The following is a 24,503-nucleotide window of genomic DNA, read 5'->3' on the forward strand; positions in this document are numbered from 1 at the left end:
GGGGCAAGTCCAAGTGAGGAAAGGGGTTCTAGGGCCAACCATTAAATGCTACAGTCTCTTTCCGGGTAGGGGAGGGACCTTCACTCCCTAAGGCTGATGCTAGGAAAATCTAGTGCCGGCTGCACCTCCAGAAAACACCGACAGGCCTCATCTCCACTTTAACCCGTTCGAGGTGCACGTAACTGCTGTCAGGAAACAGCCCCAGAGGGAAGGACAGTGAGGCAGAGGATCCAGGAGGAAGCTAAAGAACTCCCAGCAAGGCACTAAAGGGAGACCCTAACAGGGAGGACCCACAAGATTGGAAGTCTGACAGCCATTCTTTCCGTGTGGGTGGGTCATTCTTCCTCCTGACAGAAAATGGTTGAATTTCATTTGGATCCAGATTTTGACCCCATTGGCCCGCTTCCTTCCTTGCATTTGACCCAGGTCCTACTGTGACACACATACCATCATCACACCCAACTAGTATGACCATCTCAGCAGTTAAGAAGACACTGCTCCCCTGGTTTGGGTCAGGTAAGCCTTTGATTTCCCAGGCAACTCCCTGTTCCTGGCCTGCTCTAAGGGAAGCTGGTTGTGCCTTCAGCTGTCATCGCCTAAGGCCTCTAGCTGATTGATTGGTCCTTGGTGACTTGCCACATGTCCCAGATTGCTGCTGCTACTGCCCCACCCCCCACCCCCCAGTCCCAAGTTTCTGCTCAAGGTAGTGCTCCAACCGTGAAGGCACCTGGGGTGATGAAATACTCTTGCTTAAAGGGACTACTGACAAAATTCATGGCAAAGCACAGTGACTAATGCCAGGGAAGTGAGGTTCCTGGGTTCATCATTCCCAACTCCCTTTAGTCAGGACCCTGAAGCCCCTCCCAGGTGGTGCTTCATACAACCCAGGTGTGGCCTATCCCAGCACCCAGAGGTCTCGCAGTTCACGGCTTCCTTCACTGCATATTGTCTACTAATGTCAAAGAAGTGATGAGCTCTAGAAAGTTGAGTCCAAAGGAACCGCGCTAAGAGAAGCTGAGGAAGAGACTTGGGAGAGGTGAAAACACATTAGGAAATAGCCTGTTACTGGCTTAAAGCAAATATGGTTGGAGAACAGTGGGGCCAGGAATCCCACAACTCAACTGACTTGACCTTCCAACTTTCACAGTAACTTGGATCTGTTAACGACTCCAACATCAAGGTCAGGTTCCTTTGTTGTCCATCAGTGGTTCTGAACCTTGGCTGTGGTGAAGTCTTGCAGGCCATGGGCCCCCAACCCACCAAATGATTCAACTGGTTGGGGCGGAGCTTCCTCCCTGTGTAGCCATGCTCAACTACAAGTTTTCTTCCCAGCCAACAATTTTTTCTTAGGAGGAGCTCGGGGAAAAAGCACTGAACTTCCTTCCTAGGTGTCTTCTGAGCCAGGCTCATACAGGGCAGAAATCTGTTACCCACAATGAGCTTGCTCCCCAGATAGCTACTTCCACAGGTGCCCACTGGCCACCTGACCACCATTTGACCACAAAGGAGCTAGCTCCTCCAAGAAAGAGGCCACATCCAAAAGCCCATTGGTTGTCAGGTGATCCTTTATTGAAGTACTGTCCTCACCAAGTCTTAACTCTGTGGGAAAGAAAAAAGAGACATCAGTTAACGGGACTAGAAATCCTTATCATCTGACCCCACTACTGACCATTTCTAGAACTTTCTAGCTTATCTCCATGAAAATGTTAGTTTCCCTCCAGCTTTTGCCTTGATTTTAAACAAACAAAACTGATGTAGAAGCCACTTACAGCTGGGCATTCCACAGCACCATTGTTGATGTCATCGATGACATCATGAGGGTGGCGACCATCAACGTTGCAGCCCACAGACTGGGCAGTCCCCAGGATCTCTTTAATGGTTCCTATGAAAAAAAGATGGCATTATCCGAGGGGCTGTCAGTGAGTCCCTCACAATCCTCACAAGCAGTGGAGTTTCATGGCAGGCGAGGAGAGGAATACCCCTATTTTACAGCACACCAGGAATAACCTAACATCCCTGCTCCAAATTCAGAGCCCCATTCAGTTCTCTAGGCTCTGAATGCAGTCTCCATGGGCCCCTCAACACCCAGAGCAAACACATCCAGCCCACACCCTCACACAATCTCAAACCATTCTTTCAAACCCAGAAGACATGGCACCCTCATTTTGGGTCTTACAGAGTAAAGTCCCCTTCAAGTGGGAAACCACTACTGCTCAGTGAAAACACACCCCACATCACAATTAAGGCGGTTCCCTGTCATCCCACTCTTACCAGAGAGTTCTCTGGCCAATGACCGGTGCCGCATCTGTCGAGCAATGTTGACAATCTCATCAAAGGTGATGTTTCCACTGTGCTTTACTGCAGAAAACAGCAAAAAGCTTTGTCACCAGCCGAGGCTGGAGCAGCCCACATCACATGCTCCCTGTTTCCAGGCTGTTCCCATGCTTTCGGCACAGAGTCATCCACATGAAGAACAACCCTGTTTCCTAAGCTGGGGTTTACTATCAGCTCACCACTGGATTGCACCAGCCAAGAGAACTGGTCAGGTGCAGTGGCGGGTGGCTAGGGGCCAAACCAAATCTTTGCCAACCTTACGTGGAAGAGACTGTTTCAGAGATGGGAAGAGACAAGCTTCCCTTACTAAGGTTAGTTGAGCTGCTGGGTGTCATCCAGCTCACAGCTCACCAGTGGCCTCTCCCGATTCCTGGTCATCATTCTCAGTTGCTTCCCCCTGCCTACTATATAGCCCTCCTGTGTGCTGTGAGTGGGACCAGCCCCACACCAGGGATCCTGGAGACCCACATGACACTTCTTAGTGGCTCCTGGCGTGGTCACAGCTTAACATTGAATGCCCATGCCATCCCTACGTTTCATTAAAGGGAAAACGTGCAGCAAAGTATCAAACCCTGGGTAGACACCACCACTCAGATTACCAGGCAAAAGGCCACTCACTGTTTTTCTGCTTCTTTCGGTCTCTTGGTGGTTCCTTGAGTGCTTTGATGATCAGGGCAGAGGCAGAAGGTACCACCTCAATCTGCACAAGAGATTCCAGTATGAGTAAACCCTACCCCACCCTCCAAGAACACGATCCATACAACTGTGCACCTCGCCTGAGACCACAGGCCAGACACCAGGTTTGCTATACTTTCAAGGAATTTTCAGTCGAAAACACATCCTGCCTGAGGAGGACTAAGTGATTTGCTCAATCTCACACAACTGACAGAGCTAACATTTGAACCCATGTCTTTGCACGCTCTCCAGAAAGCCTTGCCTACAGGAGCAAAGATCTACCCCCAGGAATCCCAGGGCGTTGCTACCTCTGCCCCCATCCCCCTGAACCAAGTACCTGAGCCTGTCGGTTCTGGATCGTCAGTTTCACAGTGATCCTCAGACCCTTCCAATCACCAGTTGCCTTGGCGATGTCATCGCCCACCTTTTTTGGAGACTGTAGAAATAAATGAATGGAATCACATTGTGCCTAAATCGAACCAGAGCCCGAAAATCTGCCCAGTCCTTCTCACTTGGCAGGATCCCACACTTTCTTTATCTGGCACAGAGAAGCTGTCAGCAGCACAGAACTGCACCTATCGGCTCAAGTTGTGACTGTCACCACAGTGTAAATTGGGAAAATGAAGCTGGGGGTCAAGAATGTCCAGGGCTCTAAGCCACAGGCTCAAGGCCACAAGGGGCCAAGTCCCTTAGCTGCCTACCTTCTCATAAGGACCTAGGTGGTAACGTAGGGACTTTCAACCAGTTATATTCCAGTTACATGGGGAACCTTAAAGATACTGGGTTCCTGTGTGAGACCAACACGAGTTCACCTGTGGGGATGGGCTCCTTTACAGCTCCCTAGTGACCACCAGCCTAAAGGCTCCGGAGACGTCCGGCGAGTGCCAGCTGAGCTAAGGGCCCAAGAAGGGCAGGAAGACTGGCAAGGGAAACTAAGCAAGGAGGGAGAGGTTTGGGACAGGAGACCGCTGTCCAAGGAGGAGAGGCCTCATGACATAAAATGGAAGAGGGGAGGCCTGTCAATAAGGCTGGTCAGGGGGCATGCCGGTCACATTAACCAGGAGACGGAGAGCAGAGCTCTTCACGAGCCACTGGAAGCTTCCCCAGAATCTTCATCCACGACCCGTGTCACCCTCCCAACAGCGACAGGTCCGCTTCCCCGACCAGGCAAGGCCAAGTAGGCCGCCAGCGTCACTAACCCTCTCTACTTCCAAACCCTCCCCCGTGGCCTCCTCCAGCCCTCCCTCAAATACGATGGCAGCAGGTAAGAGGCGTCGGAGAGGAAGCTCCGGCTTCAAGGGAGCAGGTTCTCTCCGCACGTCTAACCCTTGCACTGCGCCTGGCGCCACCTCCGCGCTCAGACCTGGTCGGGGACGGCATCCCTCCCCGCCACCGGCGCCTCGGGCACGCTGTCTGCACGAGCCCGAGATTCTCTGTGCTCTCCTCACCCTGGTTCATGAACGACCCCCCACCCCGCCCCGACGCCGACCTACCAGACCCAGGGGGCCGATCTTGGGGGCCAGGGCAGACGTGGCACCGACCTCCCCACCGGTGCACCTCAGGTACACTGGAAGAAAAGAAAGGTCAGGGCCCCAGCACAGGGAGCCCCGAGCCGCGGCCCTGCCCACATCCCTCCGGGGCCCGCCACGCGCCCTCCTGCCTCTTCTCGGAAGAGCACCGAGAGAGCCTCGGCGGGGAGCGAGGCGGACCAGGCCCCACACATGCACCCCCGCCCCCCCCAGCCGGCGAGCCGCCGCCTCCCCGGGCGCAGACCGCCCGCGGCGCCACGTGGGACAGCGGCGGCCTTTGGCTCGGTTGTGACTGCCCGGGCCGCCAGCCCAGCCCAGCCTCGCGGGAGAAGCGCCGGAAACAAACCTTACCCTAGGGCGTGCGGGCTGCAAAGCCGCCGCGGGTCGTCCGGTCCTCCCTCCCCACGTACACGGGGGGAAGCTGAGGCCCGGAAAGGCAAGAGCCTCGCCCAGGAGCCCCCAGCGCCCTGGACGCAGCGCCGGGGAGGCCTTTAGGAGGCAGCGGCCCGAAAGCCCGAAAACGTGGGACAGGCCATTGCGCGAGGGCCGCAGGCCCGACAGGCGGCGCGGAGGGAGGCCACATCCCGCAGCCCCGGCCACATCGAGAGCACGCACCGACTTTGATCTCGTTGGGGTCGAACTTGGGCGGCATGGTGGAGGCGTCTGGTGTCGGATGAACCCGGATTCGGGACGACCGAAGAGAGTTGCACCTTAGCCTCCTCCGAGCCGAGCGGAAAGACTGGCAGGCCTCTCCCTGGGACCTGATATAGACAGGAAAGCGCGGCTCTCGCGAGAACCGCCGTCTCCGCCCAGCCTCCCCGGGACGCCCTGCCCGCCATGTTGCTTGTGGGCAGGCGCCGGAGGCTGTCGGCTGGAGAAGCCAGCGCTGCGGTGAGCTGTGACCAGGGCTTCGGAAGTGGGGTTCGTGGCGTTTATCCCCGGGGAGGCAGAGAAGAGAAGGGTGCTCTCGACATCGTATGCCCCGCCGTTCCCCATTCTCCCTTATCTTGAGGGTCACCCGTGGTCCCTCTCACTCAATCCCAGAGCCCCGCCCCTCCTGTGAGGGTTCCGCACCCCGATTCTAAGACCCCGGGACCACAGCGACCCGGGCGCCCTTCTCACTCCGTAGTGTTGCAAGCGCTGTAGATATCGAAACAGTTTTATTTGGCTCTCAATCTGGTTCAACTCTTAATTCTGAGATTCTGCCGTTCTCAGAGTCTCGGACTTCGTCATTCTGGGCTGCATGACTTTCTGAGATCCTGAGTTTCGGTCCCCAGCTCCTGCGTTTGGAGACCAGACTCGGGCTCCGCGGGGGCCGTGCCGGGTGGTCTGCGACCCCGCGTCCATGACCAAGCCCTACGAGTGATCGGCCTGCCTTCAGGTCCACCCGAGGGGACGCTCGTCGGGGACCTGTCCACCTACAAAGCCAGGTCGGGCATTGCCCAGTCCAGCCAGGGGAGGATGGGTGTGGTTCTCCTCGACTGGGCTGGACGTCGGGGGAGGGGATGGATGAGGGATGGGCCTCGGGAAGCAGGTTGGGAAGAGCTGATCTTCTGGGAGGGATGGAGGGGGCACCGCCGTTGGGAAGGAGGTGGGGAGGGCTGGACTTTGGGGAGGGGGTGAGGGAGGGTTAGTCATTGGCGAGCAGCAGGGTAAGAGCTGGTCATCAGGGAGGGATGGAGGAGGGCTGTTTTTAGATTCTTCCCCATCCCTGCAGGCAGGTGAGGTGACCAGAGGGGCCTGAGCCAGCTCTGCAGGCTTGGCCGGCTCCCCAGATGGCTTGTGCCCCTGTGGGCGGAGAGTTGTGATCTCCACCCCTCTCCCTGAGGACTGGGCGTGTGTCAATAGCGTCTCCTCCCTAGCCCTCTTCCCCCTGCCTCCTTAAACTCGAGTAGATGTGTGGTGCTCTGTGGCTAACATTTATTGACCACTCGTTAGGTACCAGGTACTGTGCTGTGGCTTTACATATATGAAATCACTGGATCCTCATAGAACCAGGTGTTGGTAACATTATTACTCGTCCACACTTTACAGATGAGGAAACTGAGGCTCAGAGAGCTGAACCAAGGTGACGTGGTTGGCAGGTGGCAGATATGGGATTCAAGCTTAGTTCTATTTCATCCCAAGGCCTGTGCTGTTGACCAGAAGCTTCCCTGGAGGATTGCTTCCTGACCCATCCACGTCCCTTATCAAGCTCTGATATTCACAGATACCGGACAGGCAGTCAGCACCTGGCCTCTGCGTTCAGGACAGCGTACTGTGTGTTTGCTGAGGTGTTTGAGCACCAGGGAGTCGGGGGCAAACTTCACAGGATCAGGACTCGAGAGAGCAGAGTTTCAGACTGGTTTTGTTACAACCCAGGCTATATAAGCAGATCTCTGAACTTGAGAAGCATCAGTTTCATCACTCTAAACAGGGCTGTGGTGAGAATCAAATGGAATAATAGCTGTGAGAGTGGTAAGGTGCCTGAGGATGGCTTTTGAATTTTTAATTAACTCAGTGATCGCTTTGGTTATGATGTAATTGAGCTCCCCAAGGTCCTGGCCGGCTGGCGCTCTGCCGGGTTTGGTTTGCTGATGCCACTCTGACAGTGCTTCCGGGGCTGGAAGTGATTCATCAGCTGAGGCTGTTAGAGTTCTCAAGAGCATCCTTGGAAAGGACCCTAGGAAACTTCTCCAGGTCAACCCCCTTGTCTAACGTGGAGGAGAGATGGGGGCCCAGGATGGGAAAGGGTGTGCCAGGGTCTCACAGTGGGCCCGTGGCAAATGTGGGCCGGAAGCCAGGTAACCTCGCTTGCCATTGTGCGCCTTCCACCACACCTGCTGCCTATTGTTTAGTCAGCAGAGAACAAAGAGTATCAAACACCTGCTGTGCCGGACTCAGGGCGCAGATTGATGGTCAAGTTGGACGCAGCCCCTGCCCTCAAGGAACTTATAGTCCAGCACTTCAGCTGCAAGTTCTGTGTTACCGTGCTTCCTGTTCTGGGTGTTGGGGGCTGTGACAGATTCCGCAGGCCCTCACTTCTCTCCTGTGCCCTAGTGTTGTGAAGATTGCCCCGGGAAAAAGGAAGGATGCCGCTCTTCTTCCGGAAGCGGAAACCCAGTGAGGAGGCTCGGAAACGCCTGGAGTACCAGATGTGTCTGGTGAGGGAGAATGGGTTTTCCGTCCCTATCTTTGCCTCTGCCCCGTGAAACAGGGCTCCATGCCATCCCCAGACAAGCCGTGCTCCCTCCCATCTGTTCCCCCACCCCCAGAGGAAATCTCTGACTCGGGCCCCCGTCAAGTGCTCAGCAGTGCCTTCACTTTCTCCCCGTAGACACACTTGTCATTACTTGTCCGTTTGCTCTTCTCTGCTGGACCTCAGGCCTTAAAGCAGGGATCCTTGGTCTCCCTGCAAAATGGACTAGTTGAACCAGGTGGTGTCTGTGGTCCCTTGCAGCTCCTTAATTCTATGTTTCTTTACCTGGTTTGTCCACTTTTTGTTTTGTTTGAACACTTTTTTTTATTTTTTCTTTTTATCCTTAGGCAAAAGAAGCTGGGGCAGATGACATTCTTGACATTTCTAAATGTGAGCTCTCAGAGGTAAACTGGGGTGGTGTTCTGGCTGTGAATTTGATCTGTCCTTTCTTCTGGGATCACGTGTCACTAAGAAAGACACATGTGGACCCGGGCTCCAAAGAGGCCAGAAGCACTAGCCAAGAGATGTTTCCTTCGGTTTCGCTCTCGTCCAAAATAATCGAGATGATCTTTTGGTCAACATAGTCTTCAAGAGTCACGGAGTCTAGAAAACGTACCCACAGATTCCCACGGCACTGGGAGAGTCTGGGGTTCCTCAGACTCTGCAAAGCACCAAAGATCTATCTTTTGCCCCTGATAGAGAATTCATGGTGATGATGGATTAGGTGGGCCAGGGCCGGCCAGGGCACTCTCCTGCCAGCTAATCGAAGGCAGGCTGACATCCCTCACCAGCTCTTCCCCTGAGCTTAGCGCTGTTCTCCACAGGAGCTTTTTGCACCTGTTCACCGTCTGCCCCATCTCTCCCCCACGTGAGTGGCACTCAGAAAGCAAATCAAAAACTGGCCAGAGAGAAGGCACTAACTCTTCTTTATCTTATCTTAGATTCCATTTGGAGTTTTTGCAACATGCAAAGTTCTACAAAAGAAGGTGAGACGGGTCTTCATTTTCAGAGCATTGCTTATTGCATGTTTGCTTGTTTAAAATCGGGTGGGACTTTTAGGAGCTGTGTTGCTAGCACAGACATCTCCCTCCTGTCTGATTCTCACCCTTTCAGCCTGCAGCCCATGTTTTCACAGTTGGGAAAGCTGGCTTTAGCATCAGAAGGCCCTGGGTCACATCCTGGCTGTGCCACTCATGACTTGGGCAACTTCCTTAAACTCTTACATCTCAGTTTCTTCATCTATGAAATGAAGACATTCATAGTTCTGCTCTTAAAAAGGTGTTGTGAGAACTAAATGAGTGACAGATAGGTGGGTAGGTAGGTAGACAGATAAATAGTGATAGAGATAAAAATGCACAGCGTGTAATGTCTGCCACACAGTAAACACTGAATAACCTCATTGTTATTAATAATAAAAGTTGCACTCATTTCATTCTCATCACCCGGAAGAGATTAAGAGTAGAATGAATGATTTTTCAGAAAGGCATTGCAGTCCTGAATGCAGGTGGGTAAGAGTATTCCAAATGAATTATCTAAATGAAGGTAGGTAAAGTGTGTTCCATACCAACAGAGTAGTGAGCTCTTTGACATCGGCAGTATCCATGCAGGGGATGCCTAACAAAAATAGCAGTAGGTGACCTGGACTGAACACTGGACCACGTGCCAGCCCCGGGCTGAGTGCTTTTGGTCCTTTAGCTTGCTCATCAGCTTGGCAGCCCTCAGAAGCAGGTACTTTATTATTCTCCTTTCCACATAGAGATGCTGAAGCTGAGGACAGTTAAGATCAGGACAGCTGCACAGGGACCCCTTCTCAGGATGGAAGGTAGAATTAGGCCCCTAAGGTCCCTTTCACCCTTGAAATTCCAGATTTTAAGGTCATCTGATTCCACGTTCGGAGATCCCGTGATTCTGCACCGCGCCCCCCCCCCCCCCAGTTGTAGCATCTGGGGGCGCAGAGAGCAGAGAAGGCTGGGCTGGGCGAGCCACCGAGCATCCCGTGCTGACTTGGCTCCCCTGCCCCCAGCCCCTCCACCCTGCTGCTCTTCTTCAACCGAACCTGCCGCAAATCTTTTCCACACAGGTGTTGATTGTCCACACAAATCACCTCACTTCCCTGCTTCCTAAATCCTGCAGCCTCCTGAGTCTCGCAACCATCAAGGTACTGGGGCCCTGCCCCCAGGCGCCGGGCACTCTGCATGCCGTTCCAGGTGCAGCCAAGCATTCTCACTCCCTTTGTGTCTCCTCTAATAAAGTTTATGCCAGGTGGCTCTAACATAGTAGTCAGTCTGGGTTTTGATCAGCATAGTTTATTGGGCCCCTTCCACGTGCTGTGCATGGGGTGGGGTTACAAAGAGAACCAGCCACAGGCCCTGCCATCAGGGAGCTTACCCGATAGGTGGAAAGACAAACCATAAACTACTGGCAAGTGAGCCGGCGGAGAGCAGGGAAACCGATGGTCCCAAACAGGAAGAGGAGGGACGCCGTGTGGCGTGTGGTCAGTGTGCAAGGGCCCTGTGATCCGAGGCGACTCTCTCCTGACTGTCCGCTCCTCCAGGACAGGGACCGGGATGTATTCACAGGAGACGTGAGGTGTGACCCCAGGATTGTTCCCCGTGAACGTGAGCTGTGACAGTGGGTGTACACACTAAGAGAAGAAAGACCAGTCACATAGGCAGCAGAGTGGTTTTTCATGGTTAGCTCTGGTTTGTGGGGTTGGGGATAATTTTTACTTCTCTCTATTGTTCTAGTCCAACATCCATTATTTTTGTAGTCAGAAAGAATAACATTTAAAAGTATTTGTTATGTTTATGTATATTTCATGTATGTTACATATACATATGTATGCATATATCTAGCTCATGCCTTTTTTTTTTCCGAGGAAGATTAGGCCTGAGCTAATATCTACCAATCCTCCTCTTTTTGCTGAGGAAGATTGGCCCTGAGCTAACATCCGTGCCCATCTTCCACTACTTTATATGTGGAATGCCTGCCACAGCATGGCTTGCCAAGCCGTGCCATGTCCACACCCGGGATCTGAACTGGCAAACCCCGGGCTGCCGAAGCAGAACGTGCGCACTTAACCACTGCGCCACTGGGCTGGCCCCTCTCATGCCTTTTTTGATCATTTCCATTGTTTAAAAAAATTAGCAAATACACTTAAAGATGAGAAGGAAAAATGTGTAAATTTCACACTCCAGAGAACCACTACCAGTATTTTATTGCATATTTGGTAGTCTTTTTTTCTATGCAAATGTATATTTGTACCCTGGCGAGTTTTCTTTCTTAACATATGAATATTTATGCATACTGTTTTATAGTATACTTTTTTTCACTCAACAGTTAAGAATAAATATTCAATAAATAAGAGGGTGAAATGGTATAATGTTTTGAAAGAGGAAGTGAGCTGAATGATCATGTAGTTGGCGAGGAAGGGCTGGATGCTCTTTGTTCCAACCCCAGAGACGAGGAGGCCCCTGGCACGTTCTCGCCTTTCTGGAGCCTGAAGTTGGTGACTTAGACGCGAATCTGTCTTCCTTCCACAGGTTCTGGATCTTCACGATAATCAGCTGACAGCCCTTCCTGATGACATAGGACAGCTGACGTCCCTCCAGGTATGGCTGCAGGAAACAGAAAACCCACCTCTGATCACCTAAGTGAAAAATTGCAGCCACACAGGCCTAGAATGTTCTAGTCGTGCTGTAGCCAGGGCTGCACTTGGTGCCAACACCCCCACCCCCACTTGGCCCCTTGGCTCTTCAGACCCCAGTGCCGCCCTCGCCCTTGCAGTCTGGGCTGTGGGCCTTTCTCTACCATGTTTTTGGTGTGTGCCGTGTGGGATTTCAGCATGAGCTTCCATGACTTTATGGAAACAGAACGCCCTGCAAGAGTACCTGTTAGAAATGATGACTTCAGCGCCCTGACTCACCGTCTCACTTCTAATTCTCGTCACCATAGCCCCTGCTTTTCCTGAGTGTTCCCTGCAGGCCAGTGCGGAGCTAAGCATTTTCCTTGCGTTATTTATGGAGTCCTCGTGGCGTCTCTGTGAGGCAGGTGTTGGGAGGGTCCTCTTTTTATAGAGAAGAAGCAACTTTCCTTGTCACTTCGGTTGAAATCCCTTCTTTTCGCTGGGCCCCGTCAGACCCTATAGGGTGGGCCCTCCTGTCTGTCCAGCCTCCTCTGCCCTCGCCCCTTTGCTCCCTGCAGTCAGCTCCTAAAACCCTTCTGGTCTTCTGTGCCCACCCCCAGCAGGGCCTCTCCACGTGGCTGTTCCTTCCACCTGGGTGACTCATCCTTCATCTCTTAGCCCAAAGGTCCCAGAGTATCCTCCCTGTCAAAGTGGACCCCTCACTCGCCTCAGTCTCACCCTGGCTTATTTCCCTGAGGGCACTAATTGCAGTCTGTAATTACTAAGGAAGCGTTTTCTGGCATGACTGCCTCCCCTACTGAAACGTAATCCTGGGAGGACAGTGCCCTCGCCTCACACGCTGCCTCGCACGTAGAGGAGACTGAGATGATTTGAGTGAACAGACCTACAATGTGGGTGATGTCATTGCATTTTACAGAAGAGTAAACTGAGGTTTAGAGGGAGGACTACCTTGACCAAGGTCCGGAAGAGAACATGTGGCAGGACAGTAGTAATTGCCACCACCTAGATCCACAAATGAATACTTGGTGTAGGATCTTTTGGGACTTTTTTGTATTTTCATAGAATTGTTGCATGCACTGTTTGATAACTTTTGGATGCCAGACAATAACTCCATAAGCGTCCTTTGGTTCATCAAGTAGTCATCTGCCACACCCTGGAGGGAGCACGGCCTTCGAAATCGAGCAAGCCCAGGTTCGCATCCCGGCAGCACCAGCTGCTGACCTTGAGGCCTTGGGCAGATCCCACTGCCTTGTTGCAGCTTGTTTTCCTTCTAACACTGGGCTGACTAGAGCCTTATCACGTGCTGCCTCACCCGGATCTCTGAAGCTGTTAGTGCCCTGGTTGTGGGGCAATTATTGGGCATTTTGTGGTCTATGTAAATGATAGAACCTCCGCGAGAAGCAAGTTCAAGATCTGGCTTTGCTCTCCTGGGCACATGACGTCACCACTCTGTGCCTGGGTTTTCTCATCTCTGAGATGGGATCGTAACGACCTACACCTTCCTCACAGGGCTGTCGGGGAGAGAAGGGTGTGTGCGTGGCGCCCAGATGATGCCTGCTCTGAAGCAGGGGTAGACACTGTGATCTGTCCATGGGTTCTCATGTCATTTTCTCCTCTGTCTTAGGTGTTGAACGTGGAAAGGAATCAACTGACGTATCTCCCACGTTCCATTGGGAACCTGACTCAGCTCCAGACCCTCAACGTGAAAGGTAGGGGCCAGGAAACCCTGTCCATGTGATTCTATGTCAGCTCTGGGCCGTCCCAGCCAGCATCCATAGGGTGCTCCTGGTGGGAGACACTGAGTGTGAGGGCAGCCAGTCCTGGTGTCACTATAAACTGGACTGACTTGCTGTTAGGTCGGTCTGTCTCCATGGTAACCAGAGACAGGGCATCCGGAGGGTTCCTGGGACTCTCAGAGCCAGGGCCTTGTAGGGAGGAGAGCAGACGATGTTGACAGCAAGGCCCCCGGGACTCAGTCGTTTGTGGTTCTAGTAATGAGTAGTGGACTGACTGGGCGAGAGGGTTTCAGGAGCCACAGCCGCTCTTCTGAGCAGCGCTTCACACTCGGTGAATAGCCTTCCAGATTCGGCGGCGCAGGTGCAGCGAGCCTCACGACAAGTCCCTGAGGAAGGGAGAGGGAAGAGGTGCTACCTCCAATTTACAGATAAGGAAAACGAGGCCCTGAGAGCAGTGACTTCCTCAAGACCGCCCAGTGTGATGGTGACAGAGCCAAGATTCTAACGTGTCAGGAGTACTTGCCTCGCCAGACCCTCGTGTCTTTCATTTCTTATTGTCTTTAAGCACTTTCTACAGAGAATGCCTCAGTTTACCCATTGATAGCATGTAAATAGTGATAAAAATAATGGTACTCCATTAATTGATCGCTTACTGTGTGATAGGCACTGTGCTGAGGACTTTTTATGTATAATCTCATTGAATCCCTCAATATTCCTATGAGGCCAAATAGTGTTACTATCCTCATTTTACAGATGAGGAAACTGGCCTGGGAAAGTAAAGTCAGTTTTCCGAGTCACTCATGCAGCAAGTCGTGCACTGGGAACTTGCATCCAGGTCGCTGAAACTCCACCGTCGTGTTCTTCCTCATGGAGCCTCAGGTTCCAGGGCCAGGCCCATGCCCATGCCCGAGGGTCACAGTGAGGCACCCACCTCCCCGCCGAGTCCTGACAGGTGTCAGGCAGGGAGCTGGGGAAGGGGCTTCGGGGTGTTGAGCTCTTCCTTTGGGATCTCTCCAGACAACAAGCTGAAGGAGCTTCCAGACACGCTGGGGGAACTTCGAAGCTTACGAACTCTCGACATCAGCGAAAACGAGATTCAGAGATTGCCACAGATGCTGGCGCATGTTCGAACCCTGGAGGTAAGTGGGGAGCCGTTCTCACCTGGGGTCCTCTCCGGCCTGCCCAGCTCCTCCCTCCCTCATTCCTGAATGCCTGTCTTGGCCACAGAGATGTTGAGGCATGGTCCTTAGAAGCTCAGAGAGACACCGACGTGTGAACAGTTGTAATTGTGTGACTTTTGCTGCCATAATGGAGGCCAGAAAAACATTTCTAGAGTGAAGAGATAAGGCTGAATCCTGATGGGGTTAACACTATGAAAGACGTGGTATTTGAGCCAGACCTTAAGAGAGGAATAAGCCTTGGAGAAGTAGACCTGGACAGCAGGAGCATGCCCGGGGGAGGGAACCGGACCAGGAAAGGCAGGGTGTGTTAAGGGAGGAGTGGGGGATCTGACGTGGTCGGAAGTTGCTGTACCCGGAGGGTCCGGGTCACGAAGAGCCCAGAGGGCTGTGAGGGAGGCAGCGGCCTCAGCTTGGAGCTGCAGAAGCTGTTTCGTCAGAGCAGGTGGTGGCAGGGAGGGGAGGGCGAGCGCTTCCCGGGACACTGTGCTGGTTTCCCAGGGCTGCCATAAAAAAACTACCACGGGCCAGGGGGCTTCAACAACGGAGATTTATTTCCTCACAGTTCTGGAGGCCAGAAGTCCAAGGTCGAGGTGTTGGCAGGGTTGGTTTCTTCTGAGGCCTCTCTCCTTGGCGTGTCAATGGCCGTCTTCTTCCTGTGCCTCTGTGCATGTCTGTGTCCTAATCTACTCTCTCTCTTATGATGATACCTGTCATATTGGATGAGGGCCAAGGCAGGTGACGTCATTTTGAACTTGATTACCTCTTTATTGACCCTATATCTAAACACAGTGACATCGTGAGGTACTGGAGGTTAGGACTTCAACATACATATTTCGGGGGTGAGCGCTGTTCAGCCCCTAACGGACGCTGACACAAGGTGACTCACCCAGGGAAGGTGGGCTTTTTGAGTCACGATGACAAGACGGCTCACATCTCTCTGGTATTCACCAAGGCTGGGTACCCAACCTGCATCAGTTCCCTGAATCCTCACCAAAATCCTGTGAGGCAAATACTGTAGTTCCCCTTTGCAGAGCAAGAAACTGAGGCTTGGACAGTTTAAGGAGCTTGCCCAAGGGCCACACAGCTAGCAATAGCAGAGATGGGATTGAAAACCAGGCAGTCTGAATCGAGGGCCTATGCTCCTCACCTCCATGCAGCTCGGCCCTCTGGAGCAGGGATTAGTCCATTCACAATGACACACGGCCTGGCCAAGCATCCCAGGACCCTCTGATGGGCCATCAGTGAATTACCTAAGCCAGACAGCTGAGCATCAGTGTCTGTATCAGAAGTGGGTGGGTGAGCGTGGAGACAGCAAAGGGAGGTTGGCTGACCCCAGCGGCTGATCCCTCCTGCCGTGATGGCCGGCTGGAGAAAGGACAGGATGATTAGCTCCTCTCCCTGGGCACGCTGGAGAGACAGGCCAACACGTGGTTATTCTCTGTGCTGGCCCATAGAACTTTCTGTGATGATGGAAATGTTCGATGACTCTGCTGTCTGAATAAAGCACTTGCAGTGTGGCTAGTGTGACTAAGAAACTACATGTTTAACTTAATTGAATTTTAATTAATGTTTACATAGCCACATGTGCTTAGCGGCTGCCGTATTGGACAGCACAGCTCAGAGCCCTGTTCCTGATTCTGCCGCTAATCAAAGACGGCAAGAGTCTGGGAGTGATTCCTTTTATATTAATTCTTTTTTTAAATTTAATTATTTTTTTCTTTTTAGGTTGAGCAAATAATTTATTATCTGAACTGAGCCACTTCCAAGAGTGAAAGAGGGTGCAATTAATTATGATGCTTGCACAGCGGTTAAGTTCCTATGTTCCATTCCACTGGTTTGGATCCCGGGTGTGGACGTGGCACCACTCATCAAGCCATGCTGTGGCAGGCGTCCCACATATAAAAAAAAGTAGAGGAAGATGGGCACGGATGTTAGCTCAGGGCCAGTCTTCCTCAGCAAAAAGAGGATTGGCAGCAGATGTTAGCTCAGGGCTGACCTTCCTCAAAAAAAAAAAAAAACAAACAAACCTATAGTACTGGTACAAGAGATTTAAAGCCAGAGCATCTGGGTTCCACTCCCAGACATTGATTCTGTAGGTCTAGTGTGGGTCCCCGGAATCTGCATTTTATTTATTTTTATTGAAGTAACATTGGTTTATAACATTATGTAAGTTTCAGGTGTACATCATTATGCTTCTGTTTCCATGTAAATGACATCATGTTCGCCACCCAAAGACTAATTACCATCCATCACCACACACATGTGCCTAGTAGCCTCTTTCATCCTCCTCCCTCCCTGCTTTCCCTCCGGTAACCGCCAGTCCAACCTCTATCTCTATGTGTGTGTTTATTGTTGTTTTTCCTTCTATTTATGAGTGCAATCATACAGTATTTGACTTTCTCCCTCTGACTTATTTTGCTTAGCATAATACCCTCAAGGTCCATCCATGTTGTCGCAAATGGCAAGGTTTCATCTTTTTTATGGCTGAGTAATATTCCATTGTGTATATATACCACATCTTCTTTATCTGTTCATCCCTTGATGGGTACCTAGGCTGCTTCCAAGTCTTGGCCATTGTGAGTAATGCTGCAATGAACATAGGGGTGCATATATCTTTACGCATTCGTGTTTTCATGTTCTTTGGATAAATACCAAGCAGTGGAATAGCTGGATCATATGGTAGATCTGGTCTTACTCTTCTGAGGAATCGCCATACTGTTTTCCATAGTGGCTGCACCAGTTTGCACCCCCACCAGCAGTGTATGAGAGTTCCCTTTTCTCCACATCCTCTCCAACATTTGTTGTTTTTTGTCTTGTTAATTATAGCCATTCTTACAGGCTCGAGGTGATATCTCACTGTAGTTTTGATTTGCATTTCCCTAATAATTAGTGACGTTCAACATCTTTTCATGTGCCTGTTGGCCATCTGTATATCTTCTTTGGAAAAATGTTCATTATGCCCATTTATTAATTGGCTTGTTAGTTTTGTTGAAATGTATGAGTTCTTTATAAATTTTGGATATTAACCTGTTATCAGATATATGGTTTGCAAATATCTTCTCCCAATTGTTAGGCTGTCTTTTCATTTTGTTGATGGTTTCCTTTGCTGTGCAGAAGCGTTTTAGTTTAATGTAGTCCCATTTGTTTATTTTTTCTATTGTTTCCCTTGCCTGATCAGACATGGTACTTGAAAATATGCTGTTAAGACTGATGTCGAAGAGTGTGCTGTCTATGTTTTCTTCTAGAATTTTTATGGTTTCAGGTCTTACAGTCAAGTCTTTAATCCATTTTGAGTTAATTTTTGTGTGCGGTGTAAGATAACGGTCTATTTTCATTCTTTTGCATGTGGCTGTCCAGTTTTCCCAACACCATTTGTTGAAGAGACTTTCTCCATTGTATATTCTTGGCTCCCTTGTCAAAAATTAGCTGTCCATAGATATGTGAGTTTATTTCTGGGCTCTTGATTCTGTTCCATTGATCTGTGTGTCTGTTTTTGTGCTGCTGTTTTGGTTACTGTAGCTTTGTAGTATGTTTTGAAATCAAGGAGTGTGACGCCTCCAGCTTTGTTCTTTTTTCTCAGGATTCCTTTGGCTATTCGGGGTCTTTTGTTGTTCCATGTAAATTTTAGGATTCTTTGTTCTATTTCTGTGAAAAAAGTCATTAGAACTTTGACAGGGATTGCATTAAATCTCTAGATTGCTTTAGAAAGTATGGACATTTTAACTATGTTAATTATTCCAATCCAAGAGCACTGAATATCTTTCCACTTCTTTGTGTCTTCTTCAATTTCTTTCAACAATGTTTTATAGTTTTCAGTGTACACATCTTTCATCTCTTTGGTTAAGTTTATTCCTAAGTATTTTATTCTTTTTGTTGCAATTGTACATGGAATTGTATTCTTAATTTCTCTTTCTGCTACTTCGTTGTTAGTGTATAGAAGTGCAACTGATTTTTGTATGTTGATTTTGTATCCTGAAACTTTACCATATTCATTTATTATTTATAAAAGTTTTTTGGTGGATTCTTTCGGGTTTTCTCTATATAAAATCATGTCATCTGCAAATAGTGACAGTTTCACTTCTTCCTTTCCAATTTGGATCACTTTTATTTCTTTTTCTTGCCTTATATTCCGTGTGTGTGTGTGTGTGTGTGTATGTATGTGTGTGTGAGGAAGATTGGCCCTGAGCTAACATCTGTGCCAATCTTCCTCCACTTAGTACGTGGGACGCTGCCACAGCGTGGCTTGACGAGTGGTGTGTAGGTCTGTCCCCAGGATCCGAACTCTGCCAAAACAGAGCCTGCAAACCCAACCACTATGCAACCGGGCCAGCCCTCGACAAAACTGCTTTCGGGATGAGACAGTAACCACAGCCATTCTTGGTTAAGGCCAAGGTCTTTTTCACATGCTATCTTATATCACTCATCGGACAGCCTGCCAGCTCGGTACTGTCATGCCTGTTTAAGTCTGAGGGAGCTGCAGCTTGGGGAAGTCCAGTGACCTGTTTGAGGGCACACAGCTGGAACAGGACGAGCTGGAGTCTGAAACCAGGGCTCTGTGACTCAGCTCAATGTTGTCCCCCCACTGCTCCTCCTGCCAGTAATGGAAGTGCTCTGTAACCTGTGCCGTCTGGTTACACCTGCCACTGGCCACCTGCTGCTATTGAGCACTTGAAATGTGGCTGGTGCAACTGTGGAACTGAGCTTTAAATTCTTTTTAATTTTAATCAATTAAAATTTAAACTTAAACAACCACGTGTGGCTCACGGCCACCAAACTGGGCGGTGCAGCCCCAGCATCCGTGCTCTTAAGACACCACTCTGTACTGTCGGTGACTAATATCACCCATGCGGTGTTAATTTTCTTTAGATTTGGCCCCCCAGGATGGGGCTTTCTGCTCTTGGACCCCTGAACCACAGTCAGTCAGTTCCTCTGCTCCAGAGCGGGCTCCCCACTGCAGTGTGCCGGCCATGGCTGGGGAGAGGTGTCTGAGCTGCTGTTCCCGCTGGATGACTTCCCAGGCGCTGTCTCTGCTCCAGGCCTCCCCTGGCCCCTGAGGCCTGTCTGTTCCAGGCATAGAGCATATCAGTTCCTGAAGGGGCCGTGGGTAACATGCCAGCACCCGGCGGGATCAGAAGGCCTACGGGAAGTGAGAGGACGGCAGGAGGAGGACTGGGTTAAAAAAAAACCACACCGTGGCTGTGGACAGCTCGGTGGGTGGCTGCGCGGGCCTAAGGGCCTGTTTCCTGGGCTTCATAAACCTGTAAGCATATGCGTGTGTGCTCCTATAAACGTTTTTTTCTTACTTAGAAAATCATACTGGGTAATGTTAGAAAAATTCCAGTATTAAAAACATTTCATGTAGAAAGTACCCCAGAATCTATGCTTTAGAGGAAACCCACTGTGAGTTTGATATATGTTCTTCCAAATTTTTTCTATAAATATGCTAATGTGAGTATATATATTTTTTTTTAACAAAAATAGAATCTTCTTCCATATGTTGTCCTAGTACTTCCCTTTTTTCACTCATTCACATATTTATGCAAAAACATTAGTCAAGTGCTTGCTACATGCTCGTCAGCATTCTGGGTGCCGGGAACACAGCAGGGACGAGGCAGATAAGGCTTCCCTGCTGGGCAGAGGAGACAGTAAACACACCAGTTACTAACTAAACTGGGCGGTTTCTGGTGGTGTTGAGCGGTGAAGTGAACGACGCCTGTAAAGAGGGATCCCCTTGTGTCTGCAGACTCTGAGCCTCGACGCCTCGTCCATGGTTTACCCCCCGCAGGAGGTGTGCAGCGCCGGCACTGAGGCCATTCAGCAGTTCCTCTGCAAAGGTAAAGCCAGACAGCCTGCCTCCTTCGCTCAGGGAGCACACGTGGCCCCAGCGACAGCCCCGTGCCAGCCCAGGCTGGGGGACAGCAGAGACAGAGGAGGGGGCAGTCCCTGTGTGCTCGGGGCTCCAGGTCTGGCAGGAGAAACAGGCAAAACAGATTATCCCACAAGGAAATAGAATTACCGATTGTGGCTACAAGAGGGTATGACAGCACATCTGATTTAGGGGGCTCGAGGAAGGCCTGTCTGAGAAACTGGCTCAGCTGAAACCTGAGGGATGATTAGGGCTTAGGAAAGCCAGGAGGATGTTCCTGGCAGAAGGAGGTGCATGTCGAAGGACCTGGAGGGGTGGGGGAGTGGGAAGGGCTCACTCTTAAACATTCATCAAGCTGTAGGTGAAGATTTTGTGCTCTTTGCCAGATGCATGCAATACTTCAGTTAAAAAAAAGTTACGCGTGAGCCAGCCCTGATGGCCTAGTGGTTAAAGTTTGGTGCCCTCACTGCTTCAGTGGCCCAGGTTTGTTTCCCGATCTGGGAACCACACCACCTGCCTGTCAGCTGCCACGCTGTGGCAGCGGCTCACGTAGACGAACTAGAAGGACTTACAACTAGGATATCTGACCACGCACTGGGGCTTTGGGGAGGAGTAAAAATAAAGAGTTACACATATGTCACATGACACCTGACCAAGCCACACATCTACCAGAGCCACCTTTGAGCAACAGGTGATTCTAATGTGTACCCAGCCAATGGTGGAGCTGGACCAAACCATTTCTTTTCTTTTCCTGTAGAAAAAGATTTGCCCTGAGCTAACATCTGCTACCAATCTTCCTTGTTTTTTTTTGTTGTCTCCCCAAAGCCCCAGTGCATGGTTGTGTATTCCAGTTGTAAGTCCTTCTGGTTCTTCCATGTGAGCTGCCACCACAGGATGGCAACTGACAGATGGGTGATGTGGTTCTGAGACCAGGAAACAAACCCAGCCCACCAAAGCAGTGAGAATGCCGAACTTTAACCACTAGGCCATCAGGGCTGGCTCTATTTTCTTTATAAAGATTCTTAAATTATGATTATTTAAGTTTACAAGAGATAGAAAGAATAAAGCAGTGAACATGTGTATACTGACTACACAGCTTAACAAATAATCCTTCAGTTTATTTAAACTGTTTAGTTGGTGTACGTATGTATGTAAAATTTTAGGTTTTGCTCTTTTAAAAACATGAAGAAAAAACCTACAAAAGATATCATACTACGTGGCTCTGTGCCTTGCTCTTTTCACTTGGGAATAGGTCTGGGGTCTTTTCCTGTCTCGTAGCTTACAGACCTGCCTCATTGTAAACTGCTGTGTGGTATTCCATATGCTGGAGCCCATCGCTTACGTAGCCATCCCCTTGTTTTGAACATGGGGTTATTTCCAGTTTCCCTCTGTCGTGAACATTTTAACCCATGCCTCTCTGGCTCAGTGTGTTCCTACGGGGCAGGCAACGGTGGGGTTGGCAGGTGAAAGCAGACAAGTCCTCTGTTGCCCTCTGAAGACCTTACCCCAGTTTGCATTTCCCTGAGGAGTGTTTGAGAGGACCTTTTATCTTTCCACAGCCTGGCTAACCCTTGGTATTATCCTAAAAAGTCTGCTAATCTGATGGGTAAACGAGAGCCTATCATTATTTGATGTCATTTCCTTGATTATTTGAACACTTTTTCATATGTCTACTGCCCATTTTTAGTATTTCTTGTGAATTGCCTATTTATATCCTTCCCAAGGGGAGGAAGGAGATAACTTTGACTACATTAAAATCTAAAACTTCCTTACCTCAAAAGGACACCATCATCAAAGTTAAAAAGACAGGTTACCACCTGGAGGAAGATCGTTGCAACGCGTGTTATAGACCCAGGTTATTAGCTGCAGTGTGTAAAGAGCTCCTACAAATCAGCAAGGAAAAGGCAAACAACCCAATAGAAAATGGGTAAAGGGCTTGAACCCTTTCGCATGACACGGGAGGAAACCATGCAGGGCCAGAGAAGGCAGGCGTCTCGCCCAGGGTCTCACACACAGGAAATTATGGGTAAAGCTTCTCTACGAGTCTCAGGTTTTTTCCCTCACCTCATTCTGACTTGGGTGGTTAAGAGGCAGGTGGCTGCCCATTTATTCGTTCAGCTGACGCTCATTGAGCGCTTGCCCCATTCCAGGCCCAGGTGTTAGGACTGGTGAGCACCGTGGAGGGCCCAGTCTAGGGCAGAGGGGAGCAGTGGCCTGAGCCCAGTGGGAGGGGATGCTGGCGAGGATGGAGCGAGGCAAGGCCGGCAGGAGCTGGGTGCTCTGGGTGCCCAGACTGTCTCCTCCCTCCTGGTCAGCTGGTGTCTATCTCTTGCAGAGTCAGGGCTGGAATATTACCCGCCTTCTCAGTACCTGCTGCCAGTCCTGGAGCAAGATGGAGCCGAGAACTCCCGGGACAGTCCCGACGGGCCCACGGACAGATTCTCCAGGGAGGAGGTCGAGTGGCAGGTAAGGCACACCTGCCTGCTGGCATGTGGGGTGGGGGAGGGGCACCAGGGGGATGTTCAGAGCTTCAGCCCCTGGATTCGTCTGTGAGACTAGAATTCACCTCCATTTAGACCCAGGTGCTTAGACGCGCTCGAAGCCACCTCACCAGCTCACCAGACCAGCTGCACTAGGCGCCCCTCTGTTCCCTGAATCCCTTGGGGTCTTTGCACATGTGGCTCCCTCTGTCTGGAATTCTCCCCGCTCTCCTTTTCCTGCTAACTCAGTGTCGTCCTACAGTTCTGAGTTTAAACAGCACGTCCCTGACACACCAGCCCAGGTCAGCGCTCCTGTTTTGTGTTCTAGAGCATTTCCTTGGGAGCACTTATCACAGCTCTAAACTAAATGAAGAATTATATGGGAAATGATTTGTTTAATGTCTGTCTCCCCTGCTGGATGGAGCTTCGTGATAGTGAGGTTGTGTCTGTACTGTTCATGGTTGTCTCTCAACAAATACTTCTTGCCTCCATGCCACTCACAGTACAGGACGCCTGTCGTGCTCTCCGTCTAGTGAAGGTGTCAGGCAGGCATGTGTGTCAGCATCAGCAACAGGCTGGCCCTCCCAGATACCTGGCTGTGATCTAGCTTAGGACGGGCATGGAGGAGGAAGCTCGGCAAGGGTTTGCCACATTAGCCGGGGTGCACCTGATATTGGAGCCGGACAGAAGCCGCCTCTGGCTCCACCCTCTGCTCCCACACCAGAGGCTCACAAACCCTGTGGCTGGGGGGCAGAGGGCGACACCAGGCGGAGCGGGGAGCACCAGCTGCTGTGGGTTTGGCTTCATATGTTGCTGTAACTCTTCACCTCTGGGTCCCTGAGGACACCCTCCCCCGCTGTCAGGGCTGCTGTGAACGCTTTCGTAGTTTTGTATTCCTCCTGACAGCTCCTGGGAATTAGAGAGGGAGGAGATTACTATCCAGGAGAATTGTGCCAATTTATACTCTCGGAAAGAATTTGCAACATACGTTTTTGAAGAAGGATTAGCAGACTAAATATGGAAAGAACTCTTTCAGATCAATATGAAGCAGAAAACTATCTCAATAAAAAAATCGACCAAAGATATATCAACAGGTGTTTTACAGAATAAAACAGTACAGATGATCAATAAACATGAAAAAATACCCAGCTTTGCTAGTAATCAGAGACAGGTAAATTAAGACAATGAAATATCATTTTCCCCCTCAGATTGACGTAAATTTTGCTTTGATCATTTCTGTTGGCCAGAGCGTGGGGAAACAGGTGGCTGCGTAAATTGCTCTCGGGGGTGGAAATTGGTGTCCCCACCGTGGAGATAACTTGATAATATTTGTCGGAAGATTTAACGGGCGTAGTTCACGATCCAGGAGCTCCGCTTCTCGGTACCTACCCCAGAGAAACACTTGCGCAAAGAGACCTTTACAGTGATGTTCACTGCAGCCTTATTTGTGGTGTGCAGTAAGTGTGAAGAGACTGAACCAACAGTGTCATATCCACACCGTGAGATAGGTCTCTTCAGACCTGGGTCACAGGACATATAGACAAGTGGAAAAGGACAAGTTGCAGGACACAATGGATATAGCGTATTTCCATTTTTATCTCTAAAAAGGTTCAAAATAAACATGTAAGAAAACAGTAATCGCCAATGACTGGGGGTGAGAGGGGGGTTTGATGACAAAGGGGCGTGAGAGAATTTGGGGGGTGATGGCATACCAGGCCTTCTAGGTCCTGTATACCCAGAACTGTCTCGAAGACCTTGCTGTGGTGCCAAGCCCAGGGGTTCTCAGCCCTGGTGTCCTCTGGAAGCGTCAGGGGCCCCGATCCCCAAATTCCCCATCCCCCTCATCCCCGTCATCCCACCCACCCCACCGTTCTGGTG

General features: G+C 50.5%; 2 protein-coding genes and 1 non-coding gene across 12 annotated transcripts in view; 1 reads left to right on the plus strand and 2 right to left on the minus strand.

Annotated features, from left to right (window-relative positions):
• Positions 1-1,547: 1,547 nt before the first annotated feature.
• On the minus strand, positions 1,548-5,288 carry RPL12 (ribosomal protein L12). The gene is made up of 7 exons (XM_001500201.6): positions 5,154-5,288; positions 4,503-4,576; positions 3,347-3,445; positions 2,953-3,034; positions 2,272-2,358; positions 1,770-1,882; positions 1,548-1,599 (listed from the first exon to the last, which is right to left on the minus strand). The coding sequence occupies exons 1-7, from the start codon at positions 5,188-5,190 to the stop codon at positions 1,594-1,596; spliced, it is 498 nt and encodes a 165-aa protein (XP_001500251.2). The 5' UTR covers positions 5,191-5,288; the 3' UTR covers positions 1,548-1,593.
• LOC111770729 (small nucleolar RNA SNORA65) lies at positions 2,432-2,559 on the minus strand. Its single transcript, XR_002804135.1, has one exon. It is a non-coding gene; the product is annotated as a small nucleolar RNA SNORA65 (small nucleolar RNA).
• Positions 5,289-5,296: 8 nt separating the features above from the next.
• LRSAM1 (leucine rich repeat and sterile alpha motif containing 1) overlaps positions 5,297-24,503 on the plus strand; it is a 40,780-nt gene continuing 21,573 nt past the window's right edge. For 2 of the 10 annotated variants that reach the window (XM_070251437.1, XM_070251439.1), the window contains exons 1-11: positions 5,297-5,429; positions 5,754-5,968; positions 7,578-7,681; positions 8,064-8,120; positions 8,658-8,702; positions 9,797-9,923; positions 11,259-11,327; positions 12,987-13,071; positions 14,116-14,237; positions 20,023-20,113; positions 22,481-22,611. In XM_070251437.1, coding sequence (XP_070107538.1) covers positions 9,912-9,923; positions 11,259-11,327; positions 12,987-13,071; positions 14,116-14,237; positions 20,023-20,113; positions 22,481-22,611 — 510 coding nt within the window. In that variant the 5' untranslated portion in view covers positions 5,297-5,429; positions 5,754-5,968; positions 7,578-7,681; ... (1 more) ...; positions 8,658-8,702; positions 9,797-9,911. Of the gene's footprint in view, positions 5,460-5,753; positions 5,969-7,577; positions 7,682-8,063; positions 8,121-8,657; positions 8,703-9,796; positions 9,924-11,258; positions 11,328-12,986; positions 13,072-14,115; positions 14,238-20,022; positions 20,114-22,480; positions 22,612-24,503 lie in introns of all 10 variants that reach the window. The other 8 variants (XM_001501598.5, XM_023628928.2, XM_005605796.4 and 5 more) reach the window with 5 other exon arrangements.

This window comes from Equus caballus, chromosome 25, assembly GCF_041296265.1.
Source record: "Equus caballus isolate H_3958 breed thoroughbred chromosome 25, TB-T2T, whole genome shotgun sequence".
Classification (NCBI taxonomy): domain Eukaryota; kingdom Metazoa; phylum Chordata; class Mammalia; order Perissodactyla; family Equidae; genus Equus; species Equus caballus.